Here is a 17,575-nt window from a genome sequence, read left to right as displayed (position 1 = left end):
AAGTAATAAATGAATGAATCAATAGTATCAACATAATGTCAAAACCTCGTGTCAGTCCCACCAGAACTGGGGGACTTTTGGGAATAATTTGGCCATCCAGATGATTTCTGGCCCATATTTTTGGAGAAACCCTAGATTTTGGCGAACTTGTAGTAGTTGATTTGGGACTTCATAGGCTATCAATAATTATTACATACATAGTAGATAAATTCATGAACACAATCTATACATGTGCGTGTGTGTGTGTGTGTGAGAGAGAGAGAGAGAGAGAGCAGCACCAATGGTTGTGGATCTCTAAATATGGATTTCCACAAGTACACACACGCATATATATATATATAATGTGGATGATACCCAACATTATGCCTACGCTTTCTACATCAATAAAACCCACAAGGGGAAGGCCCAAAAGTACAAAAACAAAAAAGGAAAACGGACCGACAGCTCCTTAGAGAACATTGGCATCAAGTTGCCCAGAACAAGAACAAAATATTATAAGATAACAACAGAAGACACATTTCACACACCAACTGGGACATTGACTTTCCACCTTTCATCCGATGTCACGCAGTCTTATTATTATCTATGCAATATTAACAGCAAGCGGTTTCCCCCGACCCATAGAAAATCCCCTGGTCCCATCTGGCATGCGAGGCCCCGGAGGTTGCTTCGAGGTGTTGCTTGCCTGCTGCTCTGCATTGGCAGAATGACTTGGAAGGGGGCTTCCTACATGGCTTCCTCGGTTATTTTGATGGTATGCAGCCCGCCCACGGCCCCTGCCCCGCCCACGGCCCCGTCCCCTTCTCTGCCCACCCTCCCTGTCATTTGCATGCTCCTCTCCCTGCCCAGCCACGTCATATATAACATGAGTAATCTAATCATTCTTTCTTTCTTTTCCCCCCTGCTTTTTATCTTGCAAGTAGGGGGGCTAAGCATGACATACAAGAACACTCGAGGTAAAGGTGAAAATCAAATCAAAGCCCGTTTGGTGTCAGGATCAAATAGCAATGACATAAAGTTAAATACGAGATAAGAGCCTAAATGATCTTATCCTAAATTTTGAGGTATAAACTTCAATTAATTTTACCCATGTTTCATATGATAAAAATCTTGAATGAGGTATCGCGTTAGCGTGACATTAGAAATAAGGAGTAAAATTGTCCATCCAGCACAAAAAAATTAATCCCACAGAAGGGGAGTAACATAATACCTGAGGGGGGCTTGGTATATGTTTATCCTGCTTATGTGGGGTAAATTAAGACTTGGCTTTAGTTATTATGAGAAGTTAGAGGTAGAACTTTAACCTGAAAAGTTAGCTTAACAGGTGGAGGGATCCTCCTCCTTATATATAGCTCAAGTCTCCCTTGTGGAGGTAATGTGGGATTCTCAACACTCCCTCCTACGCCAAAACTTCTCCAGTATCTGATACATGCCCAGGTGATCGAGCAGGTACTGGTCTATGACCACGACAGCCAAGGGTTAGCTCTGATACCGTGTGAGAAGTTAGAGGTAGAACCCCAACCTGAAAAGCTAGCTTAACAGATGGAGGAATTCTCCTCCTTATATATAGCTCAGGTCTCCCTTGCGGAGGCGATGTGGGATTCTCAACAGTTATCCCTACTCATTTAAGACGCCAAACATGGTTATACTGGGTCAAAAGGTGCAGTCAATAATACTCTTCTAATGTTGTAACTTGGACATCTCTAACACTAGTTACAAAAAGTGGGAAAGAATAACTAGGGTATTTTTAGATATTAAGCTAGTAGGTATCAAGTATAATACATTCTTAAGGTGTAATATCAGTGATTCAACTAGGTAACCAAAGTTCCTATGTTACCAGAGGTTTGTGCATTTAAGGTTTGTTTTCCTTCCCCACACAAGGAAATTTTTCTTCCAAAAACTGGGGAATCAATTCAATATGAATTTGTTTTCATGCACGCCAATGGGAAATGGAAACTAACTTTTGATGAAAATTGTGGCCGGACTTACTGGAAACTCATGTGATTGTGCATCAGATTGTTGAGAAGGATCTTCCAAGTGCTTCTCATTCTGCTGAGGCAGCTCTGATGTAGATGTATCATCTTCCTCACAGTTGGCATCACCTTCATGCCCAAATTTCCTCCCCCGTGCTTGGGCAGCCTTTGCCTGAGTCGAAGACAACATATTAATCTACTAATACAGCAGCTCAGACAACTATTGAACTTGTAAATGAGGAATCTGCAAATTTTACATAATTCCATATGCAATAAAAAACACAACCTGCCAATGCATACCTCCAAAAGGTTGGGGTTGTGGAAAAGGTTTCACTACTGTTTCTGGACTACTACACTGATGTTTGAACCATAGGAAGCATAAAAAAAGAGGTAATACAATTCAGGACTACCCATTTCAAGGGCAATATAATACTATTAAATAGAACTGTTGACAGCACTAGAGCAACTATATCATTTTTAAAAAAGGAAACCCCAAATCATAATTCATAAATTAATAAAAACAAGTTTATTGCATCTTTTAGTGTTTTATCAATTGTGTACTGCCAAAATATTTGAGCAATTGGATCACTGTACTAAGTTTTAGTAAACAAGTGTAAATTCATTTAAATAAATTAAGAGATAAAGATTTTCTGGCACATACTGGGCGTCTAAGTAGCAAGCGAACTCTGAGACCACTCCTCCAGTTAGCTTCATCATTCAGCTCTGCAACCTGCAAAAGATAAAGACACCTTATGTTTTTTTCTGGCAGGTATTACAGAGTATTACTCCACAAAAAGCTAAAGAATAGGGCACTCACTGCCTTCTCAGCCAGTTCAACAGACTCGTATTCCACAAAAGCATGCAACTACAAGAACATACAGAGGTCAACTATCAGACACATGTATCCAATATGCATCTGGACGTTCTCTGCCTGAATCTAAGAGACCTAACTGCATCAAAGGTATCTAAAAACCTTTCTGAAATTATTAAAGTCCGAAAGACAATAAAAGACATAATGAATGTTGGAACTTCTCAGTTTATCAATAGGACTAAAGATTAAGAAAAGATCAACAGTAAAGTGAACAGGAAAATAATCTGGTAGCAGGACTAAAGCAGCTTCTTTTAACACTTGGCTGAAGCCATAACAAACCTTGTAATCAACCAAGAACTGTAAAATCTTACTGCTATAAGAACTGATAAATAGTTTGTTTTTAATTATTCAAGGTTTCTGCAAAACTTCTAAACACATAAAAAGGGGAACACTAAATGTAAAGGAAAAAATTTGGGAGGTCGAGGGGGGGGGGGAAGATTTCAAGAAGTGTCCATAATTGCTGCATTGAATCAATTTAAAGCACATAAAGAGAAGCCAAGCAACCATCCAGTTGACAACAGGTACTCAGGTGACACTGATAAAAAATGCACAGAAGCCACCTACAACTACCACAAAGTACTACAAAATTTACGTACTTTATTACTGAAAAGCATGCTGTCCACTTTTCCAGATCTAGATACTGAAGATGCCCCACTATTGGAAGTCTGAGGCTGACAAGTACGAATTGTCTTCACACTATAAAAGAACCATCAATCATCAGACAAATAAATTAGAAATATTGTTGGTACGTTACACAAATTTTCCCTGTCAGAGATGAGCATGATACCTCCCTGCTGCAGAGAAAATCTTCATGAGGTTCTGATGGCTATGGTCTTCAGGTAAATTTTCGGCAACCACTATGCGAGACTGCAAGTTAAAAGTATGCAGAATTTAACCTCAAAACAATAGATGACGTTTATCTAAGAATCATGCATTTTAAAAAAATATTTGATATCAGCAGTCATAATGCAATTTAAGAAGAGTATAGTGCAAGATGAATAGCGGCTTTGAACTGATGAAACAAATAAGTTAGCTAAATAATATAAACCAGGTAGCAGTTGATATTGCAAACACAAAAGCAGGATCAGTGCAAACCAAAAACCAAATGAAACCTACTTGCAACTCTTCCATATCTAACTCAGTCAGGGGGTTCTGACGCTTGACCTTCTTCCCATCTTCGCTAACCACCTAGATGAAATTTATCAAAAAATATAAAATAAATAGGATGTAGGAAATATACTAAGGCAGGCCAGCAGAACAAGAGGAAACCAACAAAAATAGATCAAACTTGCAAGGCAATAATGGATAAGATACTCACAAGCTTTGCCGAGTTCCGCAGAATACTAGCAAGCTGAGAATTACTACTTATAAGGGCTTTAATCTTCTTAAATGACGCAACAACAGATATTGGCACTATAGAATAGGAGGACAAGCAAAACGTCAGAATAATTATGAACAGTTCATAGTTCAAAAGTTTTGTGTATCAAAAGATGGCACAAAATTAGGTGGAAGAATTAAGAATACAAATACCACAACAAAATAATGCTTAAAAATATTCAACTCATTTGAGTTCAAAGGTCAAGACAAAATGTTTATTAGATTCTTAATTCTTACAGGTGCACGACTTGGGCTTTACTTGCCACTAACTTGTATGTTCCGACTATTAACCTTTTTTTTATTAGAAATACAATCAACTCATTAAAGGAATGCCAACTAGAAAAGATATTGGGAAAAAACATTCAAAGAAAAAAAAGGCTCAACAAAGGCAGCTAACAAATTTCCAAGCATGGAATTCAGAAAACTTACCATATCCTTCGGCATCTTTGTTGATAAACCTCATTAAATGATCGGTAGTAGCCAAATTTAGGTCACTAAAATAATACTCCACCTGCAATGTGGTTAAGTTCACAATAGTCAGAATTAAAGTCTGAAAAGAGTAGATTGGGGTAGGAAGGTTGCTAATTTCAAGGAAAACGTAAAACCATGATATCAAATGAGTTTTGCAAGAAATATGAATGGAGTCAAGCCAATAGCTTACATGATCAAGCAAGATTTAAATTTCTCAAAATTTCAGTTTAACTGAATGAACAAGAATTTAATAAATCCACACAGATGCTACCAAATTAATGTCCCAAGAATAAAATTTCAAAGCTTCACATTCCATTAATCTTATTGCATCCACCATAATTTATAGCCTATGTGATTAAAGTTGTCCCAAATTCTCACAGGAAAGCCAGTGTCATTTCTGATTTAAACTATTTACACACATTTCAAGGATCCATAGCTCTCAACCCAATTCTGCCAGCTTTTTAGATAAGGCGTTTCTAAGCCCACATTCTGCAAGGGCTATATGACAACATAACCAGCATTTGGTAAATATTTACATGGCTATGAAGTGAAAGTCAACTAGCAGATAAGGTGGTAGGTCAATAATAGTGGAACTGGGAGCCTAAGAACAAAGATTCAATTGGTCACATGACTCACACCAACTATTGACCCTAACCGAAAATGAGAAGAAATAAACTTCCAAGGCAAAAACTCTGCACAAACAAAATAAAAGGTAAGTCTTACTCATCCAGTAAGAAACTTTCTGACGCAGCGTGTAACGCGTGTGTGAAAAAAACACACCAAAAGAAACCCTTGAAAGAACAAATTTCAATGGCCAAAGCTTGGCTTTCAAGAAAACACAAAAACAAAATTGTTTTGCTAAGAAAATCCAAATAGGTTGCTGAAATTTGATTAAGAAAAATTTAATTACAAACTCTAGATCCTAGGCATATTTATAGTGTTTGTCTAATCCAAATCCAACTAATATTTATAAACAAAAACCAACTAGAATCCTAATAGAAATAAATCTTAATCAAACATGAAATAGAATCCTAAATTAAGTAAAAACATTAAGTAGAATCCTAAAACATATGAAGTATTAAAATATTGTTCTGGCGATACTGTTCCGGCGTGGTCAGGTCGACCTTGGGCCGGGTCTTGATTAGTGATTGCATCATTCACCTTCACTTGAAAAGAATTTGTTCTCGAATTATGATCCAGGTATGACAACTCAACATCCGACAAATACAAAGAAAGATTAGCAACATTGAATGTTTTGCAAATACCCATATAATTAGGCAAATCCACAATATAAGCATTATCATTAATCTTCTTTGTAATCTTGTAAGGACCATACTTCTTTAACTTGAGCTTGTTCTGCTTTCCTGCTGGAATTTGTTCATTCTTCAAGAATATCATGACTTCATCTCCAACCTCAAATACCTTGTGCTTCCTATGCTTATCAGTTGTTGCCTTGTATTTCTTATTTGTGCAACTTTTACTTGACATCTTCTTGAACCGCTTGAACTTTTCTGCTAAAGGAACGTGAGCAAAGGCATTCCTCCCCCTCTTAATCTTATCCTCGTTAGCATGGGTCCAACCATCACCATGTTTGTTGCCCTCTGCCTCCATTTTATTACTATTAGATTGAGGACGTTGAACATTCCATCTTGAGCACTTCTCTAATTTGGTAGATCTTATCACATGTCCTTCTCTTCTCATTAATTTTCTTGATTTTGATTCCGAATTCATCCATAGATTTTTCTTGCCTGAAAAAGCATTCTTTTGCAACTGTTTCGAATAGAGGCTTATTCCATGACTTCCAGTAGTCTCTCAATCACTTAAAATATTAATGATTGAATCCTCCTTTGGTCTAAGCGATTGAATCCTCCTTTGGTCTAAGCACTTGATCAGCTATAGCAGCAGCTGCTACAGCATTTTTAATTTCGGAATCTAATTTTAGGTTAATACCGAAAGCAGTTGCACTATCTGAGTTAACTAGCTTGGGAGATCCAACACCCCTATCCACAAAGAGACCTCTATGATCATCTTGCTTTTGCAATCGCAAAGGTGAATATGTTTCTATTACCTTCGATTCAACCATGCCAAAACTCAAATAAACTATAGAAGGATCTGCTACCATGGCCTCCATCTCCTTTATAGTCGCAAGTCGATCAGAAGAAACACCACCATCCTTGGATTACGAAGCAATGCCTGAGCCATTGAGACTAGGAAATACCCCAGTATGAGTCAACAACCTTAGAGTTTCTGTCATGTTAACAGCATAAACCAGACTTGAGTTTGCAAACGTGAAGGTTGCTGGGACAACATAATGTTCGAGATCAAGCTCCAAACTCACCAAAAATCCATTCTTTAGTTTATACTCATCGTTTCCCCAATGGTTGTGTTGTTACGCATTCCTCCTAACCCCTCTACCACTAGGGTTGGCTATCACACAACTAAGATCATCCTCATCATCGCTATCATCCATCATTGGTCTTCTAGGATTAATGGTTGATCTTCCTGGTTTAACGTAGTCAGCTCGATTCACTCCATTAATCTGATTTCGATTATTTTTAACTTATTGTAAAACGCCCAATTGGTTGCGGATTTGCTCCAATTGTTGCTACATTGTACGAGTTATTTCCCGTTATTCTTCGATTGCTCTCCAAACCGCGGGCAACCCCCAATCATCGTCACGAGGCTGGTGGCTACCATTACCTTCAAGATTGGCCATCTGATTGGTTGATGAACCGCTCTGATATCACCTGACGCAACGTGTAGTGCGTGTGTGAAAAAAACACACCAAAATAAACCCTTGAAAGAACAAACTTCAATAGCCGAAGCTTGGCTTTCAAGAAAATACAAAAACAAGACTGTTTTGCTAAGAAAACCCAAATAGGATGCTGAAATTTGATTAAGAAAAACTTAATTACAAACTCTAGACCCTGGGCATATTTATAGTATTTGGCTAATCCAAATCCATCTAATATTTGTAAACAAAATCCAACTAGAATCCTAATAGAAATAAATTCTAATCAAACATGAAATAGAATCCTAAATCAAATAGAAACATGAAGTAGAATCCTAAAACATATGAAGTATTAAAATATTGTTCTGGTGCTACTGTCCTGGCAATACTGTTCCAGCGTGATCGGGTCGACCTTGGGCTGAGTCTTGATTAGTGACCGCATCACTTTCACACCCATCACAGGCCTCAAGCCTTCTAACTCAAATCGATCCACGGGACATAGTAGGTCACGACCACGCTAACCCGTGATAAGGACAAGGCAACACATGTATACCAAAAGATAATTCCAATAGTAATTAGAATGACAAGAAATTGATAAGTCCTCATTTTTTTTCCCTAGCTTAAGATTGCTTTTGATTTTGGAACCCTAGATTTTTAGTCAAATTCCCATAATCATATTTCTATTAAGTTGGTCATAGTCCACTTTGCAATCCAATGTCCAAATGCACTAAAATCTAGATCACAAGATCAGATACTTGGTTCAAAGGGGTCCTTGAAATCCTGGTATCATTGTGTATGACCTAGGAGAGTGGCCCACTATGTTGCTTTTAGACTCCTTACTAACTACCCATCTTGGTTACATAGTTGTCAAAAGCTAAAGTCACACTAAGGCACAGGAGTGCCTAGGCACGAGGTGCAAGTGCAGCCTTTTGGATGCAAGGCACACATTTATTAAAAATCTACATAAAAACACTTATACATCTTTATTTTCAATATATGCCTACAAAAAATAAAGAGGTAAATGCAAACTTATAAAATCATAAATAACAAAAAGCCACATTATATTACTACAATAATAACTAATATTATTTTGACCATTATAATAACAACTAGTATGATTTCAAAAAAGTACCAGAAGTCTAAAACGTCAACATAAAACATTGTTTCAAATTCAAGTTTCAGCACAAGAGACACATTCATAAATGACAAGCAAGTAAAATGACATACAACTTGCAAGTAATATTTAAATTACCCTCACATAACAAAACATCAATATGAAGCATTTTTTCATATCTTTAAAAGTTAAAATTACACTCATTTCTCAATCCTCATCAAACCAAAGTTCAATGTCTCCTCCCTCACCATTTTCTTCATGCAAGCCTTCAGTATCTTCTTCATTATGCTTTCACATCGACTAAAAAAACAGATTCTCCAATGGCAATCAAGCTGAAGCCTTTTGGAAACCAAAAGAGAAAACAAAAAAATACCTCAAGTGTGTGCCAACAAGTATAGCACTGAGATTTTATGGTCGAATCTGCCATTGGACCTCTTTCAATCCTTTCTCCTTTCTCACTTTAGGGTATAGGGTTTTATGTTGAATGGTTATTGGGGTTTGAGAGAATTTATTTCAATGTTAGGGTTCTACATCAGAAAGCTAATGTGGCATTTTAATTTTTTTTCTCCACTGTTGTTAGCGCACTTAAGCGATTTAAGCGCCAATAAAGCGCAAATGAGAAATCCCAGCTTAAGCCCAAAAATTGCACACTTTTGTGTTAAAATACCCTTTTTGTTCTCTTCTGGCAATTTTTTTTGTCTTAACAGTATTATCTAGTAATTTAGTTGCAATTATCTTATTCTCTATTTTTTTCCCAACATTTGTGCTTTGTTCGATTGAGTACACACTTGCACTTAAGCTCTAGAAGGCCTTTGTGCTTGAGTGCATTCAGAGCCTTTAAAAACAAAAGTTTCCTCAAATTTCTTTTTTTCTTTTTCTTTTTTTTTTTGGTTATTGCTAACTAGATTTCAACAAGCCCATCAAAAAACCAAAAAAAAAAAAAAACAAAAAGAAAATGAGATAGGCACAAAAGTATGTGCCTGAAGGGGGCCACCTCACCTCAACTATACAGAGACACACTTAATTGAGCCTTGAGCCTGAGCTGTGCCTAGCTCAAGTGAGGCACCCAGCTGAGCCTTGAAGATAGGAACACTTTTGATAGCTATGCTTGGTTACACTTGGGCTCTTCTTCCAAAAAAAAGAAATGTTTATAGCTCAGTAGTTGGGGGTTCCAAATCCAGTTTGGAAGATGTAAAGAGACAATTCATTGTCAAAATAAGCAGATAACAGTTGATTAAGAGCACAGTTTTTACCAAGTTTTCTTAATTTTTTATATCCTTGTAATACATCTTTGTTGATAAAAAGGGATGGGAAACTGAAGAGATTTATTTAGGGAGTGGGAGCCAAAATATCATTGCACACACATCTTATGAATGGAAATTGGGGAATAGAACCCTTGGAGTTTCAGAGGAGCTAGACAGATATTCAAGGGTTATTATTGTATGGCTCAACGTGGGGACATTGGCCTTCTATGGAGATCATATTCACTCAAAAAAGGACTCGAGAATGGTATCAATATGAATAATTCCTGGGTTCAAACAAGGATTATTAGGAAAAAAGGAGCGTTGCTTTCATAAAGAATTGAATGATTAGAAGATAAATAACTGTTGGATCCTTCAACATTTTATTTAATTCTACAAATTGTAAGTGCGACAATGTTTTGTGATGAAGAAGGAAAGATCACATAAAGTATTTAAATATTTGATGATTAATAAAACAAAAGTTTCCTTTATTTAAAGTGAAATCCTTCTATGAGCTTCCTTCTCAACAAGCACGATTTCAGAATAAAGGCTGCCATCCAATGTCGCGTTCTTTGTGTGAATGGTAGTTCATGGTAGAGTTTTCACCATCAATTGTTTAATTATAGTAGAGAATTCAAGTTCATTAATAATGGAGAGTTGAGAATTACCTTATTCAATTCATCTTGGCTAGAGAATTTCCAGTCTAGATCCGCTATATGTTTGGGCCAATGCAAACGAAAGATCGTTTCAATACTTAACCATCTTGGAGGGGGTGACAAAGGAACGGACGTGAGAGGAAAAGGCTGAGCTTTTGGTAATCTCATGGCTGATTTGGATTATTTAAAGGGCAAAACTGGAGGGCTTAACTCTTGAGTAGTTGATTATCAAGAATGGGCAAAAAATTAATTCTCCAATCCTTTTTACCCTACCGTTTACTAAGAACTCCCTGAAGGTAAGCGTGCAAGAAACTAAATACCAAATCATAAATATGCACCAAACAGATATTAGAAGAAGAGAGGGAAAACTATGCTTAATAATCTTGCCTGATTTATAATCTTCTGAGTAGCTTCCTCGGGGAGGCCATTTTTAAGAGCAGGGACGTTAGTCAGCTCAGTAGGACCCTGATGCTGGGCTTGAACAGCAACTTCCTGATGATAGTACTGTGGATGATGGTGTTGGTGATGGTGGTGGTGGTGGTTGTGGTTATGATACTGAACCGGAACGCGGTGAGGATAGGGATGATGATGATGGTTCTGAACCGGCACCGCCACATGAGCTCCATGAATCGGGACGTGGAAAGCAGAATTGGGGCCCGGGTAGACGTGGACCAGCCCGGGAGGGGGAGCCTGTGCGATCCTGGGCTGAGCCACTTCGGCCCGAGGCACCGAAGGTGCCGGAGAAGATGACGGGGACGGGGAGGGGCTGCGAGGCACGAACTCAGGCGCCTGGGCGTTGAGTCGACTGAAGGACGCGTTCCGAGAGAGAGCTGGATCGGACGTCAAAGACGGCGGCTGAAGATGGCGATCTCCGGCGTCGGCGTGATCCGCGAGGGAGAGAGATGAATCTAGGGTTTCAGAGGCTGAATCCGAGCCTTGCGCCATGGATGGAAAGCTCCTCCTAGGGCTGATTCCGTTCTGGCTCAAAAGGAAAGGGATCTAGGGTTCTTGATGATGGTACTGAAGAAGAAGAAGAAAGGGGCAAAGGTAGTGAAATGATGTCTACTGTCTAGAGAGAGAGAGAGAGAGAGAGAGTCCCTTTGGGGCGTAGTAGTAGTAGCAGCAGCAGCAGCAGTAGCAGTAGCAGTGACGGACAAAATGGAGAGGATTTCTCAGTCTGAGCTTCTTCCTAGTCTCTCATATTTATACTACTAGGCCTTGAGTGGGTTGGGATTTGGTGGATTTGGATTGAAATCGAGACGTGGAATCGATGGAGCCCGGACCCCTCCAAGACCAATGCCACCACTCCCTATTGTTCCCGAATCGATAAATTACACTCGCCACTCTTTAGATGAACAATAGTCATAAAATTATAAATTTATATTTTTCAAATCTTGTTACTTCCGTTAAAAAACGATACTTGTTGACTTTTTTTAATTAAATAATTGTCAACGCATGATAGATACACTCGTAATCTTAGTCGTACACATATTACGAATCTATGCGATAGTATTGATAATGACAAAAAATTGTTATCCAAACAAATAAGAATGTTAAGTAATTAAGATATCAAATATTTCATTAATTATCACGTATCATCATCGATACAAAATTTTATTAAATCAAAAGATGAATGCCTAGTATGTGCATAACCATATCTTTAATCTTCTTTGATATTTTAATCTATTGATCTCTCTTGATACTAATATTTATTATTTGTACTTTAGACACCGAACACAATTTGTTATGACACCTCCGAACCGTCGTCTTAACCATATGGTTTGCATGATTGAAGTAGGATCCATTTAGTTCGCAATCTAAAGTAGCCTCCAAAACACATTACACCTATTTGAGCATTCTAAAGTAGCCTCCAAGACACATTACACCTATTTGAGCATTTGATAACAATTTTCTCTATGGAATATGCCACAATCTTTGAAGTACAAAATGAAAAAAGTGATAGATTGACAAGAGGCATGCAGATATCGTGGATTGTGAAGCACATAGTCACAAATGGCGATGAAACTTCAAGGTCGAGGGTTATTGAGAGTAGTGCACTACTATATAGTTAGGAGAGAAACTTAAGGATTAAGGTTTTAAAATGTATTTGTGAAAAGTGAAATAAGAATTGAGTGTTAAGTTGTAAACTTTTAAGTGAGTTAGATTTGTATGTTTTGAACTTTTTAATCAAATTAGTTAATTATCTCTTTATATAATCTATTATATTATATGTTATGTATTATATATAATATATAGTGCATTATTAATTATATATTTAAATGAATTCCATACTAAGTAATCTATATTATTAAACATATTCAATCGATTTGATTTATATTTAAAAGAGTCTATATCTGGATACGAGTAATCAAAATTGTAAATGTATAAGACCCGATTAAATGGGTCATAACTAGATTACCATTAGACAAGGCATCCAACATCTTTAATGTCATGTTTCATATATGTTGAAGTTCTACACAACACGAAGCATTGAGAAACTAAAAAAAGACCCAACATAATAATTCATCATAATATTACTTGGTGACGACCAAGCAAAAGGATCAAGGGTTGTTCTAAGCAACCAAATTGTTGCTTCTTGGTTATGCTGGGTTGCAACACTTTGACAAGTCTTCTCCACTCCAAGAAATGTTGCCAACAATCTCTTTTAAATTTGGTTTCATTCTTGATTCCAATTAGAACAATGTTTTGATTTGACTGAACTTTCAATACAAGGCTTTCTTCCCCCTCTCCCCCCCCCCCCCCAATATATAGAGTAAATAAAACACACTTCAAAGATGTAACATTTAATCTTTACCTTGGCTAGTGCATTCAATAACTACATCAAACAGTGTATTTAGTCTTTGCCTCTACTAGTTACTTTAGCCACTACAACAGACAATGCATTTGATCTTTACCTCGACAAGTGTCCTCGGCTAGTGCATTAGATAATGCATGCAAATTTGTACCTTAGCAAGCGTTTTCAACCACTATACTTGATAGTGTACCTTTGCCTCAAAAGTGCCTTTAGCCACTGCATCAAATAACATATATGACTTTTGTCTTGATAACATCCTTTAAAACCACCCAACAAAATAGTATGAATAAAGTCCAACAATCTAAGATGCACCACGAGAATTATGATTTTAAGGTCACCCAAATTGGGGGTGCAACCTTAGAGGAATTGATGAGTTAACAAACCTAGGTGCACACCAAGCCAATTGACTTAGACACTTAGCAATTGCTTAGCGAAACACCATCAATTATTGCTTATCACATGCCTTGAACCATTGTCTTGGCAATATAACGCCTAAGAAATTGCTAAGCTAACCAACGCAAGGCCGTTCAATCATAAAAATTTGGCCAAACTGCTTACCCAATGGTGTTGTAGAAAAATGTAACCTATATGTGGAAGAAAAAAAAAAAAAAAAAGGCTTCAACCTAGGATGGAACCACTCGTAATGGAGGGGAAGCTCAAGCCAACCAAGCTAAGTACCTAAAGGCTAAAAAAGTTCCTAATAGATATATTGTGTGTGAAAATAATGAATAACAATATAATATAATTGGTGTTTCAGGCCTCATTTCAGCCATCATCATGATCATGGTGTCATGTTGTCTCGATACTTCAAAAATCAATACAAAATCATAGATGATCCATACTCACCAAAACCTTATTAACTCAACAAATAAAGGGTTGAGAAAGTGACCCTCGAAGCTTTCACAAAGTTGCCCAAGCCCAAATGCATATTTGCAAGTTGAAAAGTTGTTCATTCAGTGAAAATCAATAGACATAATGAAAACCAATAGACATAACAATCGAAGTTATGGGCAAAGCTACTATTGAACTACAAAAGCAAATATTAAGCTAACAATTATCATGACAAATAAACAAATGCAAAAAAAAAAAAAAAAACATGAAGAATGGGAAAATTCAAGATATTGTTTTCATTCCAAATATGTATAGTACATTAGAAACAAAACAATCAAGAAAGTGAAAATGGGGAAAAATAAGGCAAAATTCAATTTTATAGTAACAAAGCAAAATCTCGATAAGTCTTTCCTTTTTGCATATCATTTTGAATGGCTAAAGTTATCTCAATGCTAAAGATGACATTGTTTAGTATTACTTTCGAATACACCTCCTAAAATGTTAGCTACAAGAAATTAACAATTTATTTTTTTTAGTGTTGATAACCAATTATTTGTTCATTCAATCATCTATTTTTTTTTATTATACTTGTATTTTAATATTACATTGTAACTTAATCCATGTCATTAGTTAATACTAGTTAAAAAATAATAATTCTCACTCACACGTAATTTCTCTCTCTCCAACACACATTTTTTATCAAATAGGCGATAGCGTTGCGATCGTTTATCTACTATCACTCACTATATCTCCTCATCTATTATTTATAACAACAAACCTATCGTTAAAAAGGCAATGTTTTCCAACATTAGTTTTGTTGAATAAATGGTTATTGTTTATTGTTTCATCAGTGCCAATAACTTTGATCGAGGTTAAATAGAGTTGACTCGACATAAAATGTGAGAAATAGATACATAGAGAGACGAGAGATCAATTTATAATGAGGAGAAAATTAGATCATGCAGCTATGAAATGTTTACAATGGCCCGCGTTAGGGTTTTGTCGACTAATTTGAGATGTAATTTATTTTTTCTTCATTATCTCTGTCTCTATATTTCTTTTTAGTTTTTATGATGGAAACAAATAATACTCCAATAATTGTTTGGTTTCAGCAATTGAACCTCAACTCGATTGTTGACAATACTAGATGACTTACCACTACTGATATTTTTTTTATTATTTGATAAAATAAAAAATGAGAGGAAGATAAGAAAGATAATAAGGGTAAAATTGTTATTTTATATTTATAATTGACAATAAAAAATATTAATGTACGTGTCTGTAATTAATATTAATACAAACCTTCAAGGTTGTTTAAATATTAAAATCTATAAAATATTTCGTACCACAAATTCTATAAAGGTGTGTTTGATTAGATCACCTGGAATTTAATTCTAGATAATATTGTCTAAAAAACAAAAACCATCTCACCCCCTTGGAAAATGAATTATATGGAAATAAACTTTAAATAGTTGTACCATATATATTTTTTCATGAAAAAATTAAGAGTGTTTGATTGTTTTCCATAAAAAATGTGTAATAATTACATATTTTTCATGAAAAATGTGTGCAATCAAACACACTCTAAAGGTATGTTTGATTGCATTACCTAGAATTTAATTATAGGTAATATTACATAGAAAACAAAAACCACCCCACCCCTTAAAAAATGAATTCCATGGAAATAAGCTTTAAATGCTTGTACCATATATATTTTTTCATAGAAAAATTAAAAGTGTTTGATTATTTTTCATAGAAAATGTGTAATAATTACATATTTTTCATAAAAAATGTGTGTAATCAAACACACTCTAAAGGTGTGTTTGATTGCATTACTTATAATTTAATTCTAGGTAATATTACATAGAAAACGAAAAACCACCCCACTCCTTAGAAAATGAATTCCATGGAAATAAGCTTTAAATGCTGGTACCATATATATTTTTTCATAGAAAAATTAAAAGTGTTTGATTATTTTTCATAGAAAATGTGTAATAATTACATATTTTTCATAAAAAATGTGTGTAATCAAACACACTATAAGTAGAAGCATAGAAAGTAGTATAAAAATATATTAGTAAACAATATATTATTTGTATACTAACTTTTGACACTCATAAAATTATAAATATTTGTTCACGTAATTAACAACATTTCTTTATAAATTATTAATTATTTTTTATTTTAATTGAAAAAGTATCTATAACTATATAAGTGCAAAAATTAATGTATAAATAGCATTACTAATTAAGACATAATGAAACTTTAATATTATTTATATATTATTCTATAGAAATATATAAAACTAAAAAGAATGACTAAATCCATATTTGTATTCATGTACTTTTATATATATTTTTTTGTGTGGTGATGTGAATTTTTCTTTATTTTGATTATATTCACATATTTGTATTTTTGAATAAATTTAATTTATGTACTTAAATATTTTTTTCACGTGACAATTTGAATTTTTCATTATTTCAATTATATTTTGTATCTATATTTTTTAATAATTTTAACCCATGTATTGTGAAGTGTAAAAAAATGAGATTAAATTGACTTATATCACTTTAAATTTTTATTTTTACACATTAAAATATAAAAATTAAATTAACATGAAAATACGTGTATAACAATGTAATTGAAATAATGAAAAATTCAAGTTATCACAAAAAAAAAATATAAAAGTACAGAGAATTAAATTGATTTAAAAATATAAATATATGAATGTAATAGAAATAATGAAAATTTTGAGTGAACATACGAAAAAACAAAAAACAAAAATATAACTTTGACCACTAAAAAAATATCAAACTAAATTAACTCAATTATATTGGATTAATTACACCAATAATCACTTAACTTTGAATTCTGTTACTATTTGATCATTAAATTTTGAAATATTATCTGTTGGTTACAAATATTTTAAGGTTGTTACTATTTAGTTACTGAATTTTAAAATGTTACCTATTAGTCACTAATATTTCAAAACTGTTTCTCATTCGTCATTCGCGAACTTAAAGTTTAGTGACTAACAAATGACGAGTAAGAAACGATTTTGAAATATTAATGACTAGTAGGTAACATTTTGAAATTTAGTAATTAAGCAGTAACAATTTTAAAATATTAATAACTAACAAATAATATTTCAAAGTTCATTGACTAAACGGTAACAGAATGTAAAGTTGAGTAATTATTAATATAATTAACCTCAATTATATTAGTTTAGATAAATTATCGAGTGTACTGCTCAAATTTATAAATATTTCAAAGCCCAAATCACAAATATAAATAAAAAATACTATATAAATACTAAAGTTTAATACAGATGTCTCGTGTGTTATATTAATATAACACAAATATAATCTAATTTGTGTCTTGTGTATTATATTAATATAAAGTGTTATTATTAGAATTAGAAGGGGCTTTTTGAAATTTAAATTTAATGCTTCTTGTAAATTTGAAAATAGCGCCCATTGACGTAGACAAATTATC

The 17,575-nt window shown here is 34.6% G+C and overlaps 1 protein-coding gene across 1 annotated transcript; it reads right to left on the bottom strand.

Annotated features, from left to right (window-relative positions):
- Positions 1-284: 284 nt before the first annotated feature.
- LOC127788959 (la-related protein 6B) lies at positions 285-11,721 on the bottom strand. The gene is made up of 10 exons (XM_052317678.1): positions 10,822-11,721; positions 4,651-4,732; positions 4,163-4,257; positions 3,961-4,032; positions 3,632-3,711; positions 3,441-3,540; positions 2,791-2,838; positions 2,635-2,703; positions 1,990-2,145; positions 285-841 (listed from the first exon to the last, which is right to left on the bottom strand). The coding sequence occupies exons 1-10, from the start codon at positions 11,377-11,379 to the stop codon at positions 584-586; spliced, it is 1,518 nt and encodes a 505-aa protein (XP_052173638.1). The 5' UTR covers positions 11,380-11,721; the 3' UTR covers positions 285-583.
- Positions 11,722-17,575: the final 5,854 nt, after the last annotated feature.

Source organism: Diospyros lotus, chromosome 13, assembly GCF_014633365.1.
Source record: "Diospyros lotus cultivar Yz01 chromosome 13, ASM1463336v1, whole genome shotgun sequence".
NCBI classification, from domain to species: Eukaryota; Viridiplantae; Streptophyta; class Magnoliopsida; order Ericales; family Ebenaceae; genus Diospyros; species Diospyros lotus.
Note: the sequence above shows the minus strand (reverse complement) of the source record. Positions and strands in the feature narration are given on the sequence as shown.

Coding starts and splice junctions, on each gene's coding strand:
- LOC127788959 (XM_052317678.1), bottom strand. CDS start 11,379: ATGGCGCAAGGCTCGGATTCAGCCTCTGAAACCCTAGATTCATCTCTC. Junction 4,033..4,162: donor TGCGGAACTCGGCAAAGCTT/GTGAGTATCTTA, acceptor AATTTCATCTAG/GTGGTTAGCGAAGATGGGAA. Junction 2,839..3,440: donor GCATGCTTTTCAGTAATAAA/GTACGTAAATTT, acceptor ATGTTCTTGTAG/TTGCATGCTTTTGTGGAATA.